The following is a 25,886-nucleotide window of genomic DNA, read 5'->3' on the forward strand; positions in this document are numbered from 1 at the left end:
TAGTCCGTTTCGTAATTGCAAGCTTGTGCATTGGTCAGCTAATAATGTAGCCAACAAAGTACTTTATATACACCTAACAACAGCCTATAATAATTTGGTCAACTATACAGCCCTAACAAGGCTAAAGTTCTGTAATCGATGTCCTGTGTGCTGTCATTCTCTCTCCTGCGCAAACAATTGTGTGCGTTCCAAGTAGCCTAGTGCGGTAGGGCAAGGGGGTAGCAATAGGACAACAGCACAGAGACTGACAGGGCTATGCCAGGTTGACAGCTATGGCCTGAACACCTGGCATAGGATTCTAATTGCTCTATTGTGATGTCATAATCCAATGTTAAGTCAATGGGTAAATTGTAGTAGTTTTTAATTAATAGTTAAAAGTTGAAAATAACATAGCTGAAGTCACATAAGTAAGACCTACGCAACGCAGTTTGAACAAAGTTTCTACGTTAAGCGGTTGAAGCCGCATTAAACGCACAAAAAGTGTCAGCGGAATAATAATAACTAGAGAATGTAATTCCAGGGAATTACGAGTGCATGAAAATGCAAAAATGGCTGCTGAATAAAATATTGTTGAATATGGTCTAAAATATAATCTAAGTGAAAAGATGGAGGTCAGATAGAGAAAAAAGCTGGTGGGTAGTCATAGTTGATGACAACTGACAGTTGGAATGGCCGAACAGTTAAATAGTTGAGTAGTTTAAATAGTTAAATTATTTTATAGTGAATTATTGTATTGAGGACTTATTTTGAAGTTAAAGTTGAGGACAGAGGAAACAGTTGGCGGGAGTTGTAGTTGATGACGACTGACAGTTGGAATGGCTGAACAGTTAAATAGTTGGAGAGTGAAAATGGTTAGGTTATTTAATAGGGAATTAATGTAGTGAGTACTTTTATTTTGAAACAGTTGTGGGCAGAGGAAACAGTTGGCGGGAGTCAAAGTTGATGACAACTGACTGTTGCTAGAGTAATTATGGTGGTTGCTATGCTGGTTGCTAGGTTAATGATGTTGGTTGCTAGGTTTTAACTGTGAATGTGGTTGCTAGGCTGATGCTAGGGTACTTGAAGTCGTTGCTAGGTTGTTGCTAGGGTGTCCATGGTGGCTACTATCAGAAATAAAGGAGTTACTACAGTGGTTTGCTAGTATAATCATGTTGGTTGCTATGGAAACTGACATAGATGCTTAATTTCAATGGTTGCTAAATTGGTTGCTAGGTAGGTGGTGGTTTAATATAGTAGGCTAGAGGTATAGTTGATGATGACTGACAGTTGGAATAGTAAAATAAAGTGAACAGTTAAATAGTTGGATAGTTTAAATGGTTAAATTATTTAATATAGAATGATTGTAATGATGACTTATTTTGAAACAGTTGTGGGCAGAGGAAGCAGTTGAACAGGATCTGTAGTCTTAATAGAGCCTATTTAAGCATATTGTATGCTTAAAGCCTGAGACAGACAGTTGCTGGAGGTGGCCGGAACACTTGGCATAGGATTCTAAGTGCCCTACTGTGATGTCATAATCGCCAATGTTAAGTCTATGGGGAAATTTTAGTAGTTTTTAATTAATAGTTTAAAAAGTATAAAAGTTACCAAGTTGAATACATAGCTGAAGTCACCTAAGTAAGACCTACGCAACGCAGTTTGAATGAAGTTTCTATGTTAAACGGTTGAAGCCGCATTAAACGCACAAAAAGCATCAGGGGAATAATAATAACATATAATAAGAATAAATCGGATAACAGTAGAGTGCATTTTCATGCACTCTAACTAGAGAATGTAATTCCGGGGAATTACGAGTGCAATGAAAATAAAGCTAGGATAGACATAGCATAGCTTAATAAAAAGTTGATAGTTTAGACATAGACAGTTTAAAAGTTGAATGTAGATAGTTTAACAGTTGTTAATAGACAGATAGTTTAATAGACAGATAGTTTAATGAATGTTGAAAGTTTAAAAGTTATATGTAGATAGTTTAAAAGTTGTTGACAGACTGATAATTTAATGCGTGTTGATAGACAAATAGTTTAAAGGCTCTATATAGGTATATAGTTGACGATAACTGACAGTTGGAATGGCTCTAATGTTTGCTAGCAGTTATGCTTACAAAGCTAATTATTTTGACCAAGTTACTTAGTTAACTTAGCTCATATTTTCTAGCAGTTTTGAAAAAAATGCTAACCATGCTAACTATGCTAACCATGTGACTTAGCTAACTTAGCTAATCATTTTTAGCAGTTATGCTAAAATGCTAACTATGTTAACAATGTTAATTATGCTAACCACGTTACTTAGCTAACTTAGCTAATCATTTGTAGCAGTTTTATTAAAAATGCTAACATGCTAACTATGCTAACCATGTGACTCAGCTAACTTAGCTAATCATTTTTAGCAGTTCTGCTAAAATGTTAACAATGCTAATGATGCTAACTAGCTAACTAACTAGTGAGGACTATTTTGAAACAGTTGAAGGCATAGGATTCAGTTGATGAGAGTCATAGTTGACTGACAGTTACAGTAACAGTTGAACAGTTGATAACAGTTGAACAGTTAAAAAGTTGGATAGTTTAAAGGGACTTTTATTTTGAAACAGTTGTGGGCACAGGAAGCAGTTAAACAGGATCTGCAGTCTTAATACAGCCATATTGTATGCTTAAAGCCTGAGACAGTTGCTCCAGGTGGCCTGAACAATATAGTTGGTTTAATATAGTTGGAATGACTGAACAGTTAAATAGGTGGATAGTGTAAAAGGTTAAATTATTTGCTAGGTAGATGAGGTTTAATATAGTTGGAATGACTGAACTAGGTAGATGAGGTTTAATGAGGTAAGATGAGACAACAACTGCAGTGAGTTGGGAGAGAGAAAGCAAGAACACATAGGCTACTACTGGCCAATCCTCTCCACTTGTTTAGAATTGGACTCTGGGCGTTTGGGAACAGCTGAGGGAGGAGGCTACTTGAAACTGCGAGTTTCGGTCGGTGTGAGCGAGCGGACTTTCAGTTGACAGTAATTAACACCCTTTTGAACAATCTAAGCTGTGCGAACGTCAGAGGGCGGTCTACGCTGATTCATCATTAGTGAGACACGAGGACAGCTGCATGCAATTCCTGTCAGCATAACAATAGAGGCTGTTGCTGAAGCGTCAGCCCTCGTTTCAGCCGTCCTCGTTTAAGACGGACGCGGTCAAGACGAGCAAGTTTACCTGTGCAAGTTCACCGAGCACAGGCGCCGACAAAGGCAAAAATGTGCCATTCCACCATATCTGTTATCACCGGCCATCGCAGAAAACGGCATCATGCCAAAAGGGGCAGAAATCGCCTTAACCTCCAGCAACTTAAACGGTCCTTACCTACAGAAACCTCCTTCTCCATGGGCTTGTGGAACTGTCAATCCGCAGTCAACAAAACGGAGTTCATAGCTGGCTATGCCAACCACCTTTCATTGGAACTCCTTGCTCTCACTGAGACTTGGATCAAACCAGAGAACACTGCCACCCCGGCTGCACTCTCCACTAACCTTACACTATCCCTCGCCTATCTGGACGAGGAGGCGGGACGGGCCTGCTGATCTCCAACAAATGGAAATTCACCCCACTACTGCCTTCAAACAAATATGTCTCATTCGAATTCCATGCCATCACAGTGATCGCCCCAGCAAAACTCTACGTGCTGGTCATCTACCACCCTCCAGGCCAACTAGGTGACTTTATGGACGAACTTGACACTCTGCCGTCCTCCATCCCTGAGCATGACTGTCCGCTTCTTGTTCTCGGTGATATGAACATCCACTTAGATGCCCCAGGCTCAGCGGACTTTTTGGCCCTGATCCACTCCTTTGACCTCAAACTGGTTCAAAGCCCACCGACTCACAAAGCTGGCAAAGAGCTTGACTTGATCTTCACTCGGAACTGCAGCACAGACACCCTCATGGTGACGCCTCTCCATCTTTCTGACCACTTCTAAATCCAGTTCAACGTCAGCCTGACAGAATAGCCTCCGGCTACTCAGCCGATGGTCACGTTCCGCCGCAACATCCGGAACCTGTCTCCAACGCACTTCTCCTCTGTGGTTGCCTCCGGTCTACCTCCACTCAACACCTTCTCCTCTCTGGAGGTTAATGAGGCCACAGACTCGCTCTGCTCCACACTGACCTCGTGTCTAGACAAGCTGTGCCCTCTTACCACAAGGCCAGCTCGATCCAAACACTCTCATCCATGGCTAAATGATACCCTCCGATCGCAGCGCACCAAACTCAGAGCCGCGGAGAGGAAATGGCACAAATCCAAAAACTACCAGACACTCCTGACCTCCTTCTCAGCCAGCATCACTGCTGCTAAGACGGCTTTCTACAATGACAAAATCAACAGCGCTACAGACACTCGAAAATTTTTCTCAACCTTCAAATCGCTACTCAACCCTCAGCTGCCTCCTCCTCCATCCAGCCTTACTGCAGATACCCTCGCCTCATTTTTTACAAACAAAGTGGCGGCAATCAGCAGTCAATTCTCTACATGCCCACTCAACGCATCTGACTCAGATACCTCACTCCTACAACCTCTAGGGACTGCTGGAACATCTTTTTCAGCATTCACACCTCTCTCCGAGAGTGAAGTATCTAGACTCCTGACATGCAGCCGTCCTACCACATGCTCGCTGGACCCTATACCTACGAGCCTACTTCAGTCCATCAGTCCGACCATCGCTCCAGCTATCACACATGTGATCAATGCCTTGCTAACCTCCGGCACATTTCCAACAGCGTTCAAAATGGCCCGGGTAACACCGTTACTTAAGAAAGCTTCTCTCAACCCTGCTCAAGTCGAGAACTACCGCCCTGTCTCACTCCTGCCTTTCCTATCCAAAGGCATTGAACGAGCAGTCTCCAAACAGGTCTCTGACTTCCTTTCACAGAACAACCTTCTGGATCCAAATCAGTCTGAGTTCAAAAGCGGCCACTCTACCGAAACGGCTCTGCTGTCTGTAACAGAAGCCTTAAAAGAAGCCAGGGCGACTGCTCGGTCATCAGTACTCATTCTGCTTGACTTATCGGCTGCCTTTGACACGGTTAATCACCGCATCCTTCTCTCTATACTCCCTAACATGGGAATCTCCGGTTCTGCTCTCTCCTGGTTTGAATCCTACCTCACAGGACGCTCGTTTAACGTATCATGGCTTGGTCAGCTATCTGCACCTCACCATCTCACCACAGGGGTCCCCCAGGGCTCAGTGCTGGGCCCCCTTCTCTTTGCTATCTACACCACCTCCTTGGGACAGATTATCCGTTCGCATGGCTTCTCATACCACTGCTATGCAGACGACACACAGCTCTATCTGTCCTTTCCACCTGATGACCCCTTGGTTTCAACACGGATCTCGGATTGCCTCTCAGACATAGCTACATGGATGAAGGCACACTACCTCCAGCTGAACCTCTGAAAGACTGAACTGCTGGTCCTCCCAGCTAAACCTACCATACACCACAACATCAACATCAACATCAAATTTGACTCCCTGTCTGTTTCACCTACCAGGACTGCAAGAAATCTAGGAGTTTTTCTCGACAACCAACTAAACTTCTCAGATCATGTTGCCTCAGTCGCCCGGTCATGCCGTTTCGCACTCTACAACATACGGAAAATCAGGACTTACTTGACTCAAGATGCTACCCAACTTCTGGTTCAGGCAATAGTCATCTCACGATTCGACTACTGCAATGCCCTCCTGACAGGTCTCCCAGCCTGCGCAGTGAAACCACTTCAGATGATCCAGAACGCGGCGGCGTGCCTGGTCAACAACCAACCCAAAAGGGCACGTTACCCCACTGCTCATCCAGCTACACTGGCTACCTATGGCGGCCCGCATCAAATTCAAGGCTCTAACGCTTGCCTACAAAGTAGTCTCCGGTTCTGCTCCCACCTACTTGAATGCCCTCATACAGACATACGCTACCTCCAGACCGCTGCGCTCCTCAGACGAACGACGTCTAGCTCTACCACTGGTACGCTCAAGCCAATCCAAACTTTTCTCATCTGTTGTTCCTCGTTGGTGGAACACACTGCCAGTTCCTACAAGGGCAGGGACATCCTTCTCCATTTTCAAAAAACTCCTGAAGACCCAGCTCTTTAGAGAACATCTCCTCTCATAGCAACACTTACAACAAGTCTTACTGATCCTAGCACTCACCAGCCGTCTTAAACTGACAAGTAACTGTTAAAAACAGCACTCACTGATGCACTTATTCTTACTGTACTCTAATGTTTTTAAATTGTCCTAAAATTGCTCTAAAATTGTCCTGAGAATTGCTCTAAAACTTAAACTGTTTACCATGTTAGTTGCTTTGGCTAAAAATGCATCAGCCAAATGTAATGTAATGTAATATAGTTGGAATGACTGAACAGTTAAATAGGTGGATAGTTTAAAAGGTTAAATGATTTGCTAGGTAGATGAGGTTTAATAGTTGGAATGACTGAACTAGGTAGATGAGGTTTAATATTAGTTGGAATGACTGAACAGTTAAATAGTTGCATAGTTTAAATGGTTAAATTATTTGCTAGGTAGATAAGGTTTAATATAGTTGGAATGACTGAACAGTTAAATAAGTGGATAGTTTAAATTGTTAAATTATTTGCTAGGTAGATGATGATTAATATAGTTGGAATGACTGAACAGTTGAAACAGTTGAACAGGATGTGTAGTAAGAGAATGAGACTGTATGCTTAAAGGGGTGGTTCAGGATTTTGGACATAGGACCTCATTTCCAAGTAAGCAAGTGTGATATTTATCAGTGGAGACCGTTTTCAACACGTTTCATCCAGTCCTTCTAATTGCAGAGTTCGCAGGTGCTAGGCTAGCGCAAGTCAACGGTATGTGCTAGCCTGCCACTAAAGACCCACTCCAAAGTACACCCGAGGCAAATAAATTATAACGCCAGACTATCGATGTAAATGTCTGTATTGACAGTGTTATTTCTAACGTTATTCTATCCTTGTATTTCAACGATCGCATTACATTTTGAGGGACTAGTTTCTTGGCAGCGGCGGAATTATACTTGCTCCGGTTAGTAGTACTGCGCCGAAAAGTAAACAGTAAAGCGCACTCCAATGGGGATACCTAGTAGTAGCCTTGGTAATATCAGTCCGCCGCTGAGTTGCAAAATGACTACTAACAACTTTAGGGACCAAAGTATAACTATTGCAACGCGATGCAAGGGTAGTTGTATTTCTTACACTATTCTATCAACACAGACATTTACATCGATTGTCTGGAATTTGCCTCAGGTGTACTTTGGAGTGGGTAAGACTGTCTTTAGTGGCAGGCTAGCACATACCGTTGACTTGCGCTAGCCTAGCACCTGCGAACTCTGCAATTAGAAGGACTGGATGAAACGTGCTGAAAACGGTCTCCACTGATAAATATCACACTTGGAAATAAGGTCTTATGTCCAAAATCCTGAACCACCCCTTTAAAGCCTGAGAAACTGACAGTTGATACAGGTGGCCTGGCCACCTGGCACAAGATTCTAATTGCTGTGATGTCATAAAGGCCTAATAGTTTTTAATTAATAGTTTAATCAATTAATCAATCAGTTTAACTGGCTCTTTGATGGGGCCTAGATGAGCAGCTCGAAGTTGATACAGGTGCAAATCAAGTTAATTAGCCCATTGTGATGTCATCAGCCCAATGTTAAGTCTATGGGGAAATTTTGAGTAGTTTTTAATAAATAGTTTAACAAGTATAAAAGTTACAAAGATGAAAAATACAAAGCCCAGATGTCCTAAGTAAGACCTACGTAACATAGTTTGAATGAAGTTTCCACGTTAAACGGTTGAAGCTGCATTAATTGCGTTAGAAGAAGAACTAGAAAATGTAATTTTGAGGAAATTACCAGTGGATGAAAATATAAATATACTGTATATTAACATAAAATGCAAAACAAACTTTTATTTGGAAACAGTTGGCAGGAGTCATAGTTGATAACAACTGACAGTTGAAATGTCTAAACAGTTAAATAGTTGAGTAGTTTAAATAGTTAAATTATTTAATAGTGAATTATTGTAGTGAGGACATTTATTTTGAAACAGTTGTGGGCAGAGGAAATAGGAACAGAATCTGTAGTCTTAATAGAGCCAGATTGTATGCTTAAAGCCTGAGTCAGAGTATATAGTTTAAACGTTGAATTTTGATAGTGTAATGGATGTTGATAGACATAAAGTTGAATGGATGTAGATAGGCAGATTGTTTAATGGATGTTGATGGATAGTTTAATGGGTGGATGAGTGAATGGTTTGAAGAGGATGAATGGATAGAAAGTTGGATGGAATGTGCCTTATATCCTTGTAGAATGGAGAGACACAGAGAGAGTTGGCCTAGTTCAACAGAAAGCAGTTGATACAGGTGCAATCAGTTTAACTGGCTCTTTGATGGGGCCTAGTTGAGCAGCTGGAAGTTGATACAGGTGCAAATCAAGTTAAATAGCCCATTGTTATGTCATCAGCCTAATGTTAAGTCTATGGGGACATTTTGAGTAGTTTTTAATTAATAGTTTAAAAAGTATAAAAGTTACAAAGTTGAAAAATACAAAGCCCAGATGTGCTAAGTAAGACCTACATAACATAGTTTGAATGAAGTTACTACGTTAAACGGTTGAAGCTGCCTTAACTGCGTTAGAAGAAGACGAAGGAGCCTAGGAAGAACAGTACAGTCTGTAAAAAGCTTAGGAAGAACAGAACAGTGCATTTTCATGCACTGTAACTAGAAATGCAATTCCCAAGGCATGAAAATGCAAAAAATATTATGTAAAATATCATACAGAGTAAAAACAAATAATGCAGATACAATAGTGTTGCTAGGGTACATATGTTGGTTGTTATTCCAAATTAAGTGGTTACTATTCTGGTTGCTTGGGTAATCCTGTTGGTTGCTATGGTGGTTGCTAGGTTGACATTGTGGTGGTTGCTATGCTGTTGCTAGGGTATTTTACATGGTTGCTAGGCTGTTGAGGTGGTTGCTAGGCTGTTGCTAGGGCAGTTGTGGTGGTTGCTATGCTGTTGCTAGGGTACTTGAGGTGGTTGCTAGGCTGTTGCTAGGTTAGTTGTGGTGGTTGATGCTGGTTGCTAGGTTCTCAGGGGCAGCCGTGGCCTACTGGTTAGCACTTCGGACCTGTAACCGGAGGGTTGCCGGTTCGAACCCCGACCAGTAGGCACGGCTGAAGTGCCCTTGAGCAAGGCACCTAACCCCTCACTGCTCCCCGAGCGCCGCTGTTGATGCAGGCAGCTCACTGCGCCGGGATTAGTGTGTGCTTCACCTCACTGTGTGTACACTGTGTGCTTCACTAATTCACGGATTGGGATAAATGCAGAGACCAAATTTCCCTCACAGGATCAAAAAAGTATATATACTTATACTTACTTATACTCTCCCCTTATTAGACATTCTCTGGCCATCCCAACTGTCAGTTGTCATCAACTATGCCTCCAGCCAACTATATTAAACCACCACCTACCTAGCAACCAACCTAGCAACTATTGAAATAAAACATCTGTCAGTTTCCATACCAACCAACATGATTACCCTAGCAACAACCATGTCTACCTAAGCAAAACCATTCTCTACAACTATCTCTACATTGTCTGTTTTAACACTGTATATTTTACATCATATGTTTTGCATTTTCATGCACTGGTAATTCTTCGGAATTACATTTTCTAGTTTTTATAGCACTGTAGCGTGGCTATTATGTGAAATAATGATTTCAGTAGAGCGTGAGTAAATGGTGACCAGAGTAATTGGTATTCCATCTCTTGTCTACAATATTTGTGGGTGTTGTGCTACAATAAAATGTTTTGCTGTTTCCTAAATTATCATTCTCTAGAACAATTCAGGGATGGCCATTGAAGCACATATTCCAAAATGTATTATTATTTACATGACTTTCTGTTTTGTTTCAGGCTGTTACCGCTTATATGATTGATACAAACATTCCCTCAAATTTATACAATCGGGTGACCCACTTCTACAACTACATCTGGACACGGACAAAAGGGATACGATCTGAAGTTTTGTTTCAGGATATTCCGCATTGTATGAAAACTGACATTTTTTCAAGGTACATAGGGTGTATTCTCAGCATAACAACAAGATAGCATTAGTTATACTGAATGAAGATCATGACTTTGTTGCCTGCTATGGTAAAATGGCAAGGATCTTAAAGGCCATAAATAATGAGAATCATGTATATTATGGAATGTACACAGAATATATGTGGAATGAAACAAAGAATGAAACTGTTCATCCTGATATGCAGTGTTTAAAATTAGCACCCGCCACTCACCAAATGCGAGTAAAAATCTGCATTGTGAGCAAAATATAAATTAGGTCATTTGGCGGGTTGAAGACATAAGTTTACTTCACTGTAAACTTTATGGACTTTGTCACATAAGTTGGTAGGCTATGTTTTGCAATTCTTTAAATGATCCTCGCTGTCTACCATCACTAGAGCTTCATACAAATCATGATGCTGCACACAGGCAAACATTAGTCGGATCAAAACGAAGCAAGGTAGTTGTATTCATGCTAGTAAACGGTAATATTAGTCATCAGATTAACACAATGCTGTTTGGCAAGTGCATTAATTCAGGAGAGCTCAATGTTGCTTGATTTTAATGTCACTGAAGTAGGGTAATAAATAACATCACTATGTATTTTGGGGGAATTGTTTTTGTATTTTGGGGGAATTGTTTTTGTATTGTTTAGCAAGTTGAACATGGTATCATCTCCGTGGTCTAACTAGCAGTGGTTTTATAGAAGAAGCAGCCTATTACACTTGATTGGAGAAACAATGTGTTTAGTCTTAAAAAGAAATGACTCGGCATGCCAAGTAAAGTGGATCTCACTGAGTTAATTAATTGCTTGCTCAGATATGCTTGGATGCTCTCCTGTTGCATAGTACCAGAAAGAGACAGGGTAAGGGGTGTCATCCCAAGTTAAAATCCACGTTTATGAGCATAAGCCCCATGCCACACCCACACCACACCCCCTGCTCCCTCGACACCCATGGGAAAATAATGAAAATATCCTACCCTCTGCAGAAAATACCCTACTTTTACCCTGCTACATACTCTACATTGTACATACCATGCCATGCCTTTAGTTCCACACTGCAACACTAGCGGGTACACAATGTGCCCATAAGCTTACAATTATAAGGATAAGTGAGATGTTCATTACATTACATTACATTTAGCAGACACTTCTTGACCAAAGTGACTTACATATGTCAGCTATATTACAAGGGATCACATTGTCCCCGGAGCAACTTGGGGTTAAGTGCCTTGCTCAAGGGCACAACGGTGGAAGCTGGGAATTGAACCGACAACTTTCAGGCTACTGCACGCTAGCCCAGCTCCTTAACCACTACACTACCACCGCCCACAATGTTCATGAAATGATAGGCAATATAGGCCTACACATTGTAAGCTGTATCTGAAACAGATAATCTTGTGTTTTAAGAGTATAGCTGAGTGAGACATTGTTTCATTGCAGAATATGTATTCATCTTCTGAAGAAGCAACAGTTGTTTGCCCATCTCTCAGAGACCTTTCTGCACCACCTAGTATCTAAAATGTACCTGATAAGCTACACAGCTGGTAAGTGTGACCCATGGGGACCATGGTGACTAGTCACCATCAATATTTTGAGATGACAAAATTGTCCCCACCCATATTTTAGTGTACTCCTTTGTGCTATTTGGACCAATTCCGACAATCAGGACAACAGTAAAAGAAACGCCGTCATTTGATTAGCTGATACCTAAGGGGTGTTATCTGACACGCATGCTTTTTGTTACAGCTAAACCTAGCTTCTGTAATCTTTCAATCAGTGGGAGTTAGGAGTCATGTTGATTAGGGCTGTGCAGCATGGATAGTCGCATGTAGCACAACAGAATAGAAATTGATCTATCATGATAGAATGCTATGTTACCATGTCACTGACTGTTAATTAACTAAAGTTAGAATCTTGCAGTCGCAATAAACAATGTAGGCCTATCTGAGACATTTTCCTGTTTATGTATTGTATTTGTGAGTTCAGCCTACACACAATGCAAAAAGAATGAAGGGTAAACGTGCATTTTCATACCCAGTAATATAAATAATATACTTTAGGGTCTGTTCATTTTTTATTCAGGCTTGCAAACTCCTAGCCTGGAAAATCCAGACCCTGATAATCTAGAAAGATTAGGGGTCTGGCAAAGAACAATGTAATGGCCCAACTTGAGGGGCAGCAACAAGCATGCATTTAAAAATCTCACTGCACGCAACACTAGACCATGTTTACTCTGAATGATTTCGGACTTTGACGCAATCAGATAACACTACGACCAATATGTACTGTCCTCCAACATTGCAGCGCTGTCTTCATCAGTTTAGCTGGTTCCCCGGAATGTTGGGGTAAAAGTAACGTGCATCATTGCACTTTGCCAGAGTGTCTCGCAGAGACAATTCCATTGTGCTCTCGCGAGAACTCTGGATTTCCAGGGTAGCAAACTTCACACCTTTCGGCGAAATTCGGCCGTTTTGAATCCAAAATGACTGACTTACATGGTTTGTGCAGAACCGATGAGAATTTTTTTTGGGGGGAGGGGGGAGGTCAACGTGAGCTGAGTTTACTATTGTGCAGACGCAAACACATCTTGGTGTTGTCAGAGCGCCATTAAAAACTTTAGAAACTAATGTTATGTGCGTTTACTAAACATCAGTGGAAGCTTGTTGCTGCAGAGGCAACATGAACAGAATGCTCGCGCAGGTATAGCCACTGTAACGGTAATAAGCAGGTAATAGAGAACCCTTTAATCACAACAACTGAAGAGCCAAATTTATAAAAATACAAGTTTATTAAAGACTATCTAAAAACAATCATACAACACTTTGTCATTTCTAATAACCACGCTTAATACAGTGGTTAGGGGGTCTTAATTTCTACATCAGGGAGAGAAGTAGGGAATACAAGTCAAGTGCTAGATGAAGGTCAGTTGACAACTTCTAATCATGCCACTAGGCTACGGCACAAAAAGCACACAATTGAGTGACTTACTGAACACACTAGTCACATAAGGGTTAAACGCTGTAAGGTGACAATTCCTACACACCACTAGGCTACAAGCACAAAGGTCACACACACACACACACACACACACACACACTAGAGTGACTTACTGAACGAATTAATCACATAAGGTTTTAAGCACGGTAAGGTGACTTTGATACACACATAGGTGATAAAAAAAACACACTCCAAAAATGCATCTGTCTTAGACCCCAGTTTACATCCCGAAAGGCAGGGAAATTATGACCCCAGATCATAAACCCCTGTACTGCAGGCAGCCTTGTATAATTCACTATGACCCCAAAACACAATTACTTTAGTCCATGCCACACACTGAAAATGTCAATAAGGATCAGAAAGCAGATTCAGTTCTGTTGATGCTTGTCGTCCTTAGACCCAGCCCCCGACTTGTCGTCCAATCCGTGAGCAGCAGTAGTGTTGTAACTTTCCTGATCGACCACTCGAGCTCGCTGCCAGGGGGATATTCCATCAACCTAGCTAATGAAGGCAGCGCTTAACAGAAATAGCCTGGCTTGAACTAGCGTAGACTTTCACTTGGGGCTGAAGGCGTTCCATTAACTCAAGTTAGCGGCATCTTGGCCTTGTTTATTCAAGCGAGGTTTAGTTCAGCTTCATCTCTGCTCGTGCACGAGGTAGAACAGTAGACCAAAACAGTAGATTGACGAAAAGAGGATATATGTCGTAAAATTAAGTAAATACTAGACAATTTCTGTTCGATTTGGCATGCGCCATCAACAGGATTTTCATCGAAAGTCATTGAATTTAACATCAAGAGAAAAAAAATAGATTGCCTACAGAAATTGGAGAATAATGAAAGCATACATTTAAAACAACAATAATGGTTTGAAATCAATTGCGAGTTTGATTGGCTTCACTCTTGAACACAGACTATGCTTGAACAAAACGAGTGAATGAATAAATAGTATAAACTCAAAAAACAACTTTGGCATATATGCAAAACTGTCTATAGCCTACGTTCTTAGATTAAAATAGTTCACTCCAAATTATTGTCTAGGTGTAGGTGCTCATAAAATAAATTAGTATCAACATAATAGCCTATTGTCTCCCATAAGTCCCAAAGTGTTTGAAATATAATTATCTGAAATGCAATGGCTTTCAATTGTCATTTTTGCCTAGTATTTAATCTGTGTAGCACACAGTTGATTAGACATTCATGAACAATCGTCGACACATGAAGCAGTTTTCATTATTAGCTGCCTATATAGGCCTACAGGCTACAGAATTATCCTTTGGCTTGCATCAGATATAGCCCACTGGCAAAGCATATTACCGTCACTGATCAGCCTACCAAATGTGCATGACCCTTTAACAGTAGACATATGTCTTTCATTAAAGAGTATAACTAAAAATGACATTATCAAGGTGATAAGCTATGTAGCTTTAATACTTCGTTTGGGAAGCAAACCTGTAAACATGCAAGACTATAATTTCTTTGGTATGCCGTCGCTCTGCACGTTACACCACCACGAACGTAAATGACGCAGAGTAGCAAGATTCCTAGAACCACACGCATGTGAAGTTAAAACATTTTAAGTCGCATAATCTTAATACATTCTTTGGAGCTAGTGAATGTGTAAATCCATGCTTGGTGACACTGTCGGAAAAAAACATTTCTAGGCCTACTTCTATTTTTTTTTGCAACACAGCTTAATTTAGCTTGAAAGTTAACCTGCTACGGAGCAGGTTAGTTCTGTGGCATAAATTCCCATAGTTACCAAGCTGGGATTCACGTTAACCTCATTAATGGAACAGAATTCTCACTAAAATTAGCGAGACTTATCGAAATAAGCCAGGTTTGGCCTTTAGCGAGGTTGATGGAATACCCCCCAGGAGTCGTGCTGCGAAAAGCAGGAAGTGTAATCAGCGTCCCAGGCGAACAACACAGACAAATTCACTTCCAGCTGAGCATAGGATATGACATATGGGGAATCACTTCCCTTTAGTAAATGTTTTTGCGTGCGTAGTTCAGTTAGATAGTTCTCCCTTCTTCCCAACGTCACTGGTGGCGTTGATCCTTCACACAGACTGTAAACAAGGGAGAGGCGGAATCAGCTGGCACAGACGACATACCCACTGGCTAAATCGTGCACTCGTTCACACAAGTGGATAACGGAGAGGTTACTTTCCTTAATGGTTGTAATTGCGTGCGTTGTAGGAGTTCGCCCTCTCTCGTCGGGTAGTTGATCACTCGTTCGGCCTCGTAGTGGACTGTTGTGAGTGTGGTCGCGGCTTGCCAGTGCGTCTTCCGGTATTCCAGTTCCTCGACCGGTGCGCATCTGAAGACTTTATCCTGATGTATCACTAATCACGCTGCTGCTGTGTAATTGGGATATTCTCTGCACCTGTATGGGGGAGGGCTCACACACACGAAAACTACCAGCATACATACTTTTGCCCCAGCCCATTAAAGTCTGTTATCCCTTGTATGCACATGGTTGCTGTTACATAGCCACCTTTTGTGAGCGCAGATAGATGCGTCTGAAATGTCAGCTGGAATAGTGATGAGAGGAGAGATGTCACAGGTGGGCTAGTTGAAACTTTCGACTTCTGTTAGCAATGTAGCATTGGCGGTTTTGTTTTTTAATGTTGTTAAGGTTAGGGATATTAGACAGAAATATAGACACGAGTTAATTTGATGAATAGGTTACGTGCTGTACTTTGTCTAAATCGGTAAAAGGTGAAGCAAATACACAGACCTTATCAGTATAGCAAAGGCTAATGTGAATAACTAAAGAGTTAAATGTCTCCTAAACTGCGCAAAACGTGTAACTCTTTAATGATTCACATTTAACTCTTTAATTATTCACATTAGCCTTTGCTATACTGATCTTGCTCAGAGACAAAATCAGTGTTGATTGACATGTCTTTAAGAAACGTTCAGTGACCACTATTTACACAACACAACTTTATTGGTTGATTAAACAAACTAGCACAATGCCCCAATTTGTAAGTAACCTAGGCTGCAGGATAACACTTGTTACGAAACAGTGTGCCATTCACAACACACCCACCCCCCTCTCCCCCAACATTATAAATCAATTGTATGCACCATATTGCTATGGAGCATAGTACTGTTATACACCATTTGAAAGCTTGGACACTTGGGAATCCATATATGACAACCTTTTTCATGTACAGTCTGTATAGTGCTTTACATGGCCAGATTAATCTTACTATGTCTCAAATAAATTGTTTAAAAAATGCCCTCCTCCCCCTCCGCCTTTGGTGCTTCCCTACCTTCTAGCTGCAGTGTGTATCCTTATCAATAAGATAGATGCAGCAAATTGGGTATTGAAATAGTCAAGGGAATCCATATTTTTATTCATCGTTTTATCCAATATTAGTTGTGCAGATGTATAATCCATCTTGTACACACCCATTAAACAGCCGTGGCCCACTGGTTAGCACTCTGGACTTGTAACCGGAGGGTTGCCGGTTCGACCAGTGGGCCGCGGCTGAAGTGCCCTTGAGCAAGGCACCTAACCTCTCACTGCTCCCCGAGCGCCGCCTTTGTAGCAGGCAGCTCACTGCGCCGGGATTAGTGTGTGCTTCACCTCACTGTGTGTTCACTGTGTGCTGTTTGTGTTTCACTAATTCACCGATTGGGTTAAATGCAGAGACCAAATTTCCCTCACGGGATCAAAAAAGTATATATACAATCAACCAACAAAGAAAATGCAAAGATGTTTGTGTAATTATTCCATAGTGTAGTCAATATAGCCAAGAGATCAACTGATTGGGTGAAATGTTGTCTTTGTCAGACAGACACAAAGGAACCCCTCCAATCACCACCTACCCATCATGTTTCTCAACATGATGGCTATAAAATGATTGCCACCAACATTCCACTCTTTCACAGTATCAACAAAATGCCAGTATGTTACACTCAGGTCTTGAACCCGGGTCTCCGGAGTGGTAGCCCTGGAACAATCCCCTGAACTACCAGGAACTGAGTGTGACTCAATTGCGAAGGGGGTGGTATATAAGCTACTTTGAGAAGGAACCAAGCGAAGTATCACTGCAATTGTCGACTTCGGTTCAACAGCACAGTTACTTCGTGCCCAGAAGCAACAATCCGATGCTTAATGTAGCGAGGCAGATGAAGGCCAAACAAAGCGTCGCAAAACCATGATGCAGAAAAGTCTAGATCAGGTTTGCCTTCTTTGTGTATACATATATCGGTAACGGTTTAGAATAATATGTGCTTATTAGGTATTAACAGTGCATAATAAGCAGTTAACAATTCATTACTAACAGTTAGTTAACTGTTGTTATCCTTTAATTACAACATTAACTAACTGTTAACATGCAGCTTGTAAGTGTTAATAAGCAGGCTTTTAAGTTACTTACAAGCATATTTGTTAACAGTTGTAAGTGTTAACAAGCAGCTTGTTAATGGTGTATAGGACAAAGGGGTGGATAACTAATACGCTTATAAGACCTTTCTTACCTATTTGTAGTAAATTTTGCAGCCCCCCAATCTAAAGCGAGGACCATGTAGCCTATAGCTCCACAAGCCTGACCTTCTATCTCTATATATCTACTGTATCTATCTAGCTTGATTTAGCTGTGAGAAATGCACCTTCAAAATTGCTACAGCGAGCAGGAATGAAACACCGGTCTCCTGCGTCATAGAGTGACCCGTTACTGACTGAGCTACATCTGTGGTTTTGAAGAAAATGTTCATATTGATTCTATATTCTGATAATGTTCTATATCATACCAGCTATGCTTTTTACAAATATGTCTCTGATGGAAAAGTGGTGAATAGAACTTGTTATTTTTTCAATCCTTCCTTTTAACTCAACAGAGTACACTATTAAAGCAACACCCACCTTGAGAAATGCCTTGAATTCTTGTGCGATTTAGTCTACTCAATGAAGTTATAGTAGGGCTAATGTTAATTGGCAGAAAGATTTAACATGGTTTGCTACATCTATACGACAGTAAACTTAAGCTAGCTAGCGGCAGTTACAACTAGTTAAGCAAGGAGATGGTTAACGCTATGTTTGTATTAGGGCTGTCAGCCATAACATGTTAATCGCGATGCAGTAAGGAACAAGCATACGCGTTAATTTGTTAGAACCCGATTGACGCAAAGTGCGTCAAAAAACACCCTTTCTTCTTTGTTACATTGCTCCGGAACTGTTCATTGCAACGAGATAAAACTTTCCAACAAGCTTTCCAACAAGACTACGTCTATGTCTGTACGATCAAGTATGAAAATAAAAGAAAATCATGAAATTAAATTAAATTGCATCATATTTACAGTCTATACTTCTCTGCGTTCACCTGCTCACCCATTACTCTCCTTTGAATTACTCGCAAACCCGTGATCGCATATGGCAAGCATATCAGATGATGAAAGAGGAGACACAGGGCTATCCATTGGTACCATGAATATCGATCGATCCTTTTGGCTTATAAAAACAGACGAAGTAACTGCAAAATAATAACGTCATGTACACAAACCAACGCTGCACACCCATTACTCTCGTTTGAATTACTCGCGGACCCGTGATCGGATAGATATGCCACGCAGATGAAAGAGGAGACACAGAGCTATCATTTGATATCAAGTACATCCTTCTGGGTTATAAAACAGACGAAGTGACAGCAAAATAATAACTTCATATAGCTGGACTTGCCCCTCGTTTACGAATTTTTGTCTGTTTTTGTGGCAAAGCATGTTTATAATCCAACGCTATCGTGTGTTTCTCTATGGCAAAGCATGTTCATAATCCGGTTTTGAAATCCTAGCAAATTCCTGCATGGCATCCAATTCAAGGCTCACATTGCATCCTAATTTGTTCAACAAAGAAACCCCTTTTTTGCCTCTACTTTGTTCTTGGCAATGCAGTAAAAAGATGTTGTAAAGCTGAGCCGCATCAGAGGGATCAAAGAGCCGCGGGTTGCCAACCCCTGCCATAGGGCATTTTACAAAACGCATGAGCATACCTTGGCAAATAATGGTCTAAAACTCACATTTTTCATTTTATATTGATCTACTTTTGCACACGGCTTCACAAGACCTGGTGCTAGGGCTCAGTTTCTAAGTCATATCAATTCAATTTCAATTTATTGTGCTTACAGAGCGCCAAAACATTACACATGTATCATGGCGCTTTACAGAATGTAGGCAATCAGAGAAAAAAGGAAAGAAAGGAAGAAAAGAAAAGAAAGACAGAGGCCCATGGGTAACAGGGGCGAGGAAAAACTCCCTAGATATGGAGATACATATAGGAAGAAACCTCGAGCAGATCCACGACTCAAGGGCCTGACCCATCTGCCTAGGGTCAATACAGGACAGTAAGGTCTGTATACATGACAAATGCATAATAGTCAGGTGTAGAGAATAAGACATGGTGTTAAAAGCACTTGAGCTGAAAGTTACAAGAGGTGGGATGATTACGTATCCGGTTTGAAAATTCATTAATCCTGATTTAGTGACAGAAAGTTCAAATAGTCCAACGTTGGATTTGTCCAGGGGCATGTGGTGGGTCGGCAGACGGGCCAGGAATCCGGGCAGAGTTGTTATAGGCAGGTGATGGGTCGCTAGGCTGTACGGGCCAGGAATCCAGATAGGGGGACAGTAATAGGGCAGTCGAGGATGGGACTTCAGGTGAGATGGGTGATGACTGGTGATGATATACCTCACAAGTGAGGCACAGTAAGGGGGAAGAAAGAGAGATGTAGAGTGGGTTAGTATTACTGAAAATTAAAATGGTTAATGTCAATAAGTAATCAGTGGTACTATATAGTATAGTTACAGTATACCAGGCAAGGCAAGAATCTCAAAATATGCATATGATGAAATATGAATAGGCAAGAGAGGGAGAGTTGAGAGAGAGAAAAGGGCAGAGAGGAGAGGGGGGGGGGGTTGTACGGCGTGACACGTGAAAAGTCCATGACAGCACTATGCTATAGCAGCATAACTAAGGCATGGTGAGGGGTATTGGACACCAGCGCAGGTATGGTCAGTGACCACCATTGCACGCGCGACTGGGGTGCCAGTCACACGAGGACTCAGCAGGGTGGTCCATTCCAAAAATCCCTGAGGTGGGTGAAGTTCCACACCGCACCATACCTAACTATGGGAGGCAGTAAAGAGATATGTTTTAAGTCTAGACTTAAAAATAGGGAGGGTGTCTGCTAGTCGAATTGAGGAAGGGAGATTATTCCAGAGGAGGGGTACGCGATAGCTGAAAGCTCTGCCTCCTACTGTAGTTTTTGAGATTCTTGGAATTACAAGAAGGCCAGTATTCTGTGATCGTAGCGGTCTGGGTGGGTTATATGGGACTTGGAGATCTTTAATATATTCTGGTGCCTGGCCATTAATGGCTTTGTATGTTAGAAGTAATATTCGAGTCAATGCGACTTTTAACAGGCAGCCAGCGTATAGAGCATTGCAATAATCAATCCTTGAGGTGACAAAAGCATGGATTAATTTCTCAGCGTCTGGTAAGGATAAAGACTTCCTTATCTTTGAAATGTTCCTTAAATTATCTGAAATATCTGTTTTATGTGATTACTTAGTGATAGGTCTTGGTCAATTGTAACTTGTAGATTTTTAACACTTGTGGATGAGGATAGTCGAAGATCAGTAAATGTAGCCTGTAATGAGGATAGGATATCCCTCATCTTTTTAGGACTTAAAACCATGACTTCTGTTTTATCGGAGTTCAAAAGCAGGAGTTAATTCGTCAGGTTTTATGGAAAGGTATAGTTGTGTATCGTCTAAGAATGAAATTTAATGCCATGTTTCCTAATTTCTGAGCCTAGAAAAAGCATATAGAGAGAAAATAACAGGGGCCCTAGTACTGAGCCTTGAGGCACCCCATTACCATAGTCTGGGTAGACGGTTTATTGTGATTTGTGTACAAATTGTCTGCGGTTAGAAAGGTATGATCTAAACCAAGCGAGTGCTGAGTCTTTAATGCCTATCGAATTTTCAAGCTTAAGATGTAAACTGGATTAAGGAAAGGGCCTTCTGATAGGCCTACCACATGAGTCCGAAATGGGGCAAGCGTAAGCGAAATTTTTTGGCAAGATTGTTAACTGCTCTATGCTTATGCCGTATGACAAGACTAGATAAATATACATTATCCATATGAATATTAAAATCACCCAATATAAGTTTTTTTTTTCTGTTTGGATAGTTAAAGTGGAAAGGAAATCAGAAAATCCCTCTAAGAATTCAGTGTAGGGGCCAGGGGGTCTGTACAATGTGACCACAGTTACAGGCTGAAAAAAAATGAGGACTAGAACTTCAAAAGATTTAAACTTGTGTGTGAGCTTGGGAGATGTGAGAAGACTAGATTGATAGATTGTAGCTACTCCACCTCCCCTGCCAGTGTGGCGTGGTACATGATGATTCACATGGGAGGGAGGTGTAGACTCATTTAATGGAAGGTATTCATCTGGTTTAAGCCAGGTTTCAGTAAGGCACATAACATCTATATGATTGTCAGTAATAATTTCATTAACCAAGGCAGTTTTATTTGACAGTGATGGAATATTAAGTAAAGCAAGTGTAAGTTGCGTTTTTGGAGGAATTTGCTTAACCGAAGAAGTTTTTATCGTAATAAGATTGCTACGAATAATTCCCCTAGTGGGTCGAGTAAGAGTTGACAGTCTTGGTACAGACACCCTCTCTATTTGACCTTGTATGCCCTGTATACCTGGGTGACTGTTAGGACGGCAGAGATCTGTGTAAGACATTATCTCTGCTTCCTGGATCTCTGGTTCGTCAGGAACTAGCCTCGGTTAAGTGACGGTCTATGTTCCTTGAAAGGAGGGCAGTACCCTCCCATGTGGGATGGATACCGTCTCTTTTCAACAGTCCAGGTTTCCCCAAGAAGGAGCTAAAGTTATCTATGAAGCCCACATTGTTATTGGCACACCACTTTGACAGCCATCGGTTGAGGTCCGAAATTCTGCTGAGCATTTCATCACCTCTTTTAATGGGTATGGGTCCAGAGAAAGTTACAGTCAGACATCTGTTGCGCGAACCTGCACACGGAGATAAAGTTTTGTATGGTGATCTCCGATTGACGCAATCGGACATCATTAGTGCCGGTGTGGATGACTATTTACGATTAGCTTTAGCCAGCACTTTCAAATTTGATTCGATGTCGTTAGCTCTGGCCCCAGATATCGATTTTACTATGGCCGATGGAGTCGCTAGCATCACGTTTCGTATAGTAAAAGCGCCAATGATTTATTATTATAAAGTTTCGACCAGAGGTCTTCGTAGATACCTGACGAAGACCTCTGGTCGAAACGTCGAAACTCTGGTCGAAACTCTGGTCGCACACTGTTTCTGTAAACCAGAAACAGTGTGCGGGTATCTTTTTTATCTTTTTTCAATTGTTGGCTAAGCCTTATACCCAGCACCTGTTTAAATTTTGCAGATGTGCGTGCACTCCACTCGGATAATCTATTAGATTCGCTTACCGTAATCCTCGTAGAATCACCAGCTCAGCAAACTCCAAAACTACAAATGATCTGGGTTTGCCCCAACTCTCCAAATCCAGGCTCAGTGAGTTCATGTGGGATATCACCTACCTGCCTATATCAAGTGACCTAGAAGGCTGAAATGTGATCAGTTCAGAGATGCTTGTTATCCGGCAGAAAGAAAAAGCAATATTCTATCCTCTGTAACTCTGTGCCAGTACTTCACACAGTTATTCTTTCCTATGAAACTACAGGGTCTCAAGCTTCCTAAAGAGGTCAAGCATTTGATGGTAGGCCAAAAGAGGTGGTAACAGTGTCCTCTTAAGTAGGCACAGTGCAATATTCTGGGGGAAATAGGACACAAATTCCATTCCATTAGCCTAGAAATCTAGACGCACCAGGGCTAGTCTAGCAACTCTCCGTTGGCTTGTGAGCTCAAAAAATTAAACTTCTATCAGGCCAATCAAATCGTGTATAGAGTCGTTAGGTGGGCTTAACATAATGATTGATGGCATAGTTGCAACGGTTTGGCTTGAATTCCCTGCTACTTGAAAACAAATAAGATAATGTTGCTGTTGGCGAACAGTGTGACATGAGTTAAGCTTTTATTAGTCAACTAGCTCCGCTGGTGGGAAACGCATGGAACTAGCGCTGTCCTATTGCGTGCAGAGGGAATTTGAAAGACAACCGATTATCCCGCCCCTCGGACTGAGTACTGCGAACGGTGAGTGCCCAGACCCTACATTTTAATGTGGGTCTGGCTCGTCAGGCTACCATTCCTTAGGAAGTTTAAACATTTCAAATCGATTTTACAAATTAGTCTAGTCTACCCTATTTTATATAATAATGTTAGTCTGAAATAGTTTGTGTCTCAAGCAAGTTTCACCTGGTTTGGTTCAACAAATATTCAAACTTATCTTTATTCTAATACTATGCCTACTATGTCTTCATGTCCAATAGGCCTGACATTTTCAGAAATGTCTGAACTTCAGGCACAGAGAAAAAAGAAAGAAAGAAAACTCATGTAGATTGCTTAGGGCCATGCTGAAGCATGCTGCCAAACAGTGCAACGGGCCCCTCACACTTAAAGGAGAATTCCGGTGTGATATTGACCTAAAGTGTATTGAAACATGATACCGAGTGTGAACGTATGTCTCATAGCCCATCTCGGCTTGTCCCCTGCACTCCAAAATCTGGCGCTAGTTAGCCGATGCTACCAACAGCTTGAAATATGAATTGCCAATTTAATGTGTATGCTGTACGGTGCATTACCACACATGGCCATCATGCTAACTTTTCGCTTAATATGTGGATTTCACCGTGTGTATGTATGAATGTGGCTAATGTGGACAGATGTAATGCTACGAAATGCTTATTTACAATTACTTGTTTTACATTTCAGGAGAGCATATTAAGACAAGGGGAGATGTTGGTGTTGGGATGTGGTTGATCATATTTGGCAGTGTGAAACTGAATAGATATGAAAACAAAGGGGACTACTATAAATCTGTCTCCACTGGATCAATTCTGGGACTACATCTACTTTTTACACGGAAACTCTGTGGATTCACCGCGGTGGCTGAAAACTATGTAGACGTTTTCTATTTGACTAAGGATAGATTTGATGAAATCTGTTCATATTACCCAAAGGTTACAAAAAGACTTTATAAGAGAGCACATAATTATGCGAGTATACCTTTGTAAAAGTATAACGCAAGATATATTGTTCTAATTTCAAATATTAAAGGTTGGTCATTTATAGTATAAATAATGAAAGTTGATTGATGATATGTTATAACTTGTATTGTGCTTTGTTGATTGCTGATTTTACATTATATTACAAACCTTGTTTGAAATGTTAAGGCAATAAACAGTCTTTACTGGGCTTTAAGTTGTGACTGTGGTAAAAAAAAAAAAAAAACATAAGGATATTAGCATAATATCAAAAAGGTAGTGGTCAGAACCTGAATTAATGAATTTACACTAAAGATATTACATTGTAACCTGTACATATGTTTATTGTCCTATGAATTGAATAATATATAAGATGGGATACTGGGCCCTATCATGACATTCTAAAGCGCATCATCACTCGTCAAAAGCTTTTTCAAATTTAGTAGGATGTCCAGTCCACACTGGGAGGGGTTCGTTATCAAACGTCGAGCGCATGGCGCAACAAGGTGTTTCTAGGTTTTTTAATCATATGGGTGTGTTTGGGGCGTAACATTATCTAAACCAATGAGAATGACATCTGTCATTCCCTTTAACGGCGCAATTGCGCGATGTTAAATAAATGCATCGGTATTTTGACATTCAACGGCGCATTTGAAGGAGGCTGCTTGCGAGACCGTATGGAAGAGTCATTCCACTAAACCATGCTTTACCTAAACCTAGCATAGCCTTTACGCATTTGCACTTGTCTATTATTTGAACTCATTGGAAAAGTGAAACTAACTTCACCAAGGTGTTAGTCAACGACAAGACCGTTATATGCAGTTACTTTCACTATTGACTGACAATGGGTTACCATCGAAAACATAGGCTGAACACTTACCCAAATATTGCTCAAATGACTGAACAAAACAACATTTATCCTGCAGAGGACTTGCTTATATCTTGTGACAGTGAGTCTTCAGCTGTGCTCCATACGTGTCTCTCGCCTCTCCCCTAATCACTTTTAACCGTCATTACCAATTTGCAAATGATGGTGAATAACTACTCATCATGAGATGTACAGTATTTCGTAATATCTTTATTTTAATTATGTTTCCCATTGCAATTTGTAATGTTTTGCATGGACGTGCGCTGGTGTGCGTTCATGAATAATAGAAGGATGGTGCATGCACCTGCCAATATGACTGTTGACAATGCACTCTTAAAATAACATATACACAACTCGCCATAGACTTCTGACCAGGGGTACAATAGTGTTTTTTAGACAATGCGCCAGCCGCCAGGCCCCTCCCTAGGTTGTTAATTGCCACACCCCTGGGCGCATTGTTTAAAAAATAAACGTGCAAAATACCGAATTAAACTTTGCGCGGGTGGAAAACGAGTTTTATGCCATGCGCCAGTGTGCAAAATACAGCCCAATAACTGAAATGTTTATTTAATTTCCTACCTGAAAATGATGTCGGTTAAAGCCTTCACTTTGAGTTTTATGAATATTACAGATAACTGTTATGAAATATAGGGTTGAATTGTTACATATGGTGCCCTGTGTGAGGAATCAGTTATAGTATTTATTTCTTTACTTCACTAATTTAACCATAATAGACAGATCTGCTGGAAAA

General features: G+C 41.0%; 1 protein-coding gene across 3 annotated transcripts in view; it reads left to right on the forward strand.

Annotated features, from left to right (window-relative positions):
- Positions 1-24,478, forward strand: part of LOC121710087 — a 324,103-nt gene extending 299,625 nt beyond the window's left edge. For all 3 annotated transcript variants that reach the window (XM_042093988.1, XM_042093989.1, XM_042093992.1), the window contains 3 exons: positions 9,942-10,099; positions 11,536-11,639; positions 23,996-24,478. In XM_042093988.1, the coding sequence (XP_041949922.1) occupies positions 9,942-10,099; positions 11,536-11,639; positions 23,996-24,297 (564 nt within the window). In that variant the 3' untranslated portion in view covers positions 24,298-24,478. The remainder of the gene's footprint in view (positions 1-9,941; positions 10,100-11,535; positions 11,640-23,995) is intronic.
- The last annotated feature ends 1,408 nt before the right edge of the window (positions 24,479-25,886 follow it).

Source organism: Alosa sapidissima, chromosome 5, assembly GCF_018492685.1.
Source record: "Alosa sapidissima isolate fAloSap1 chromosome 5, fAloSap1.pri, whole genome shotgun sequence".
Lineage (NCBI taxonomy): Eukaryota > Metazoa > Chordata > Actinopteri > Clupeiformes > Clupeidae > Alosa > Alosa sapidissima.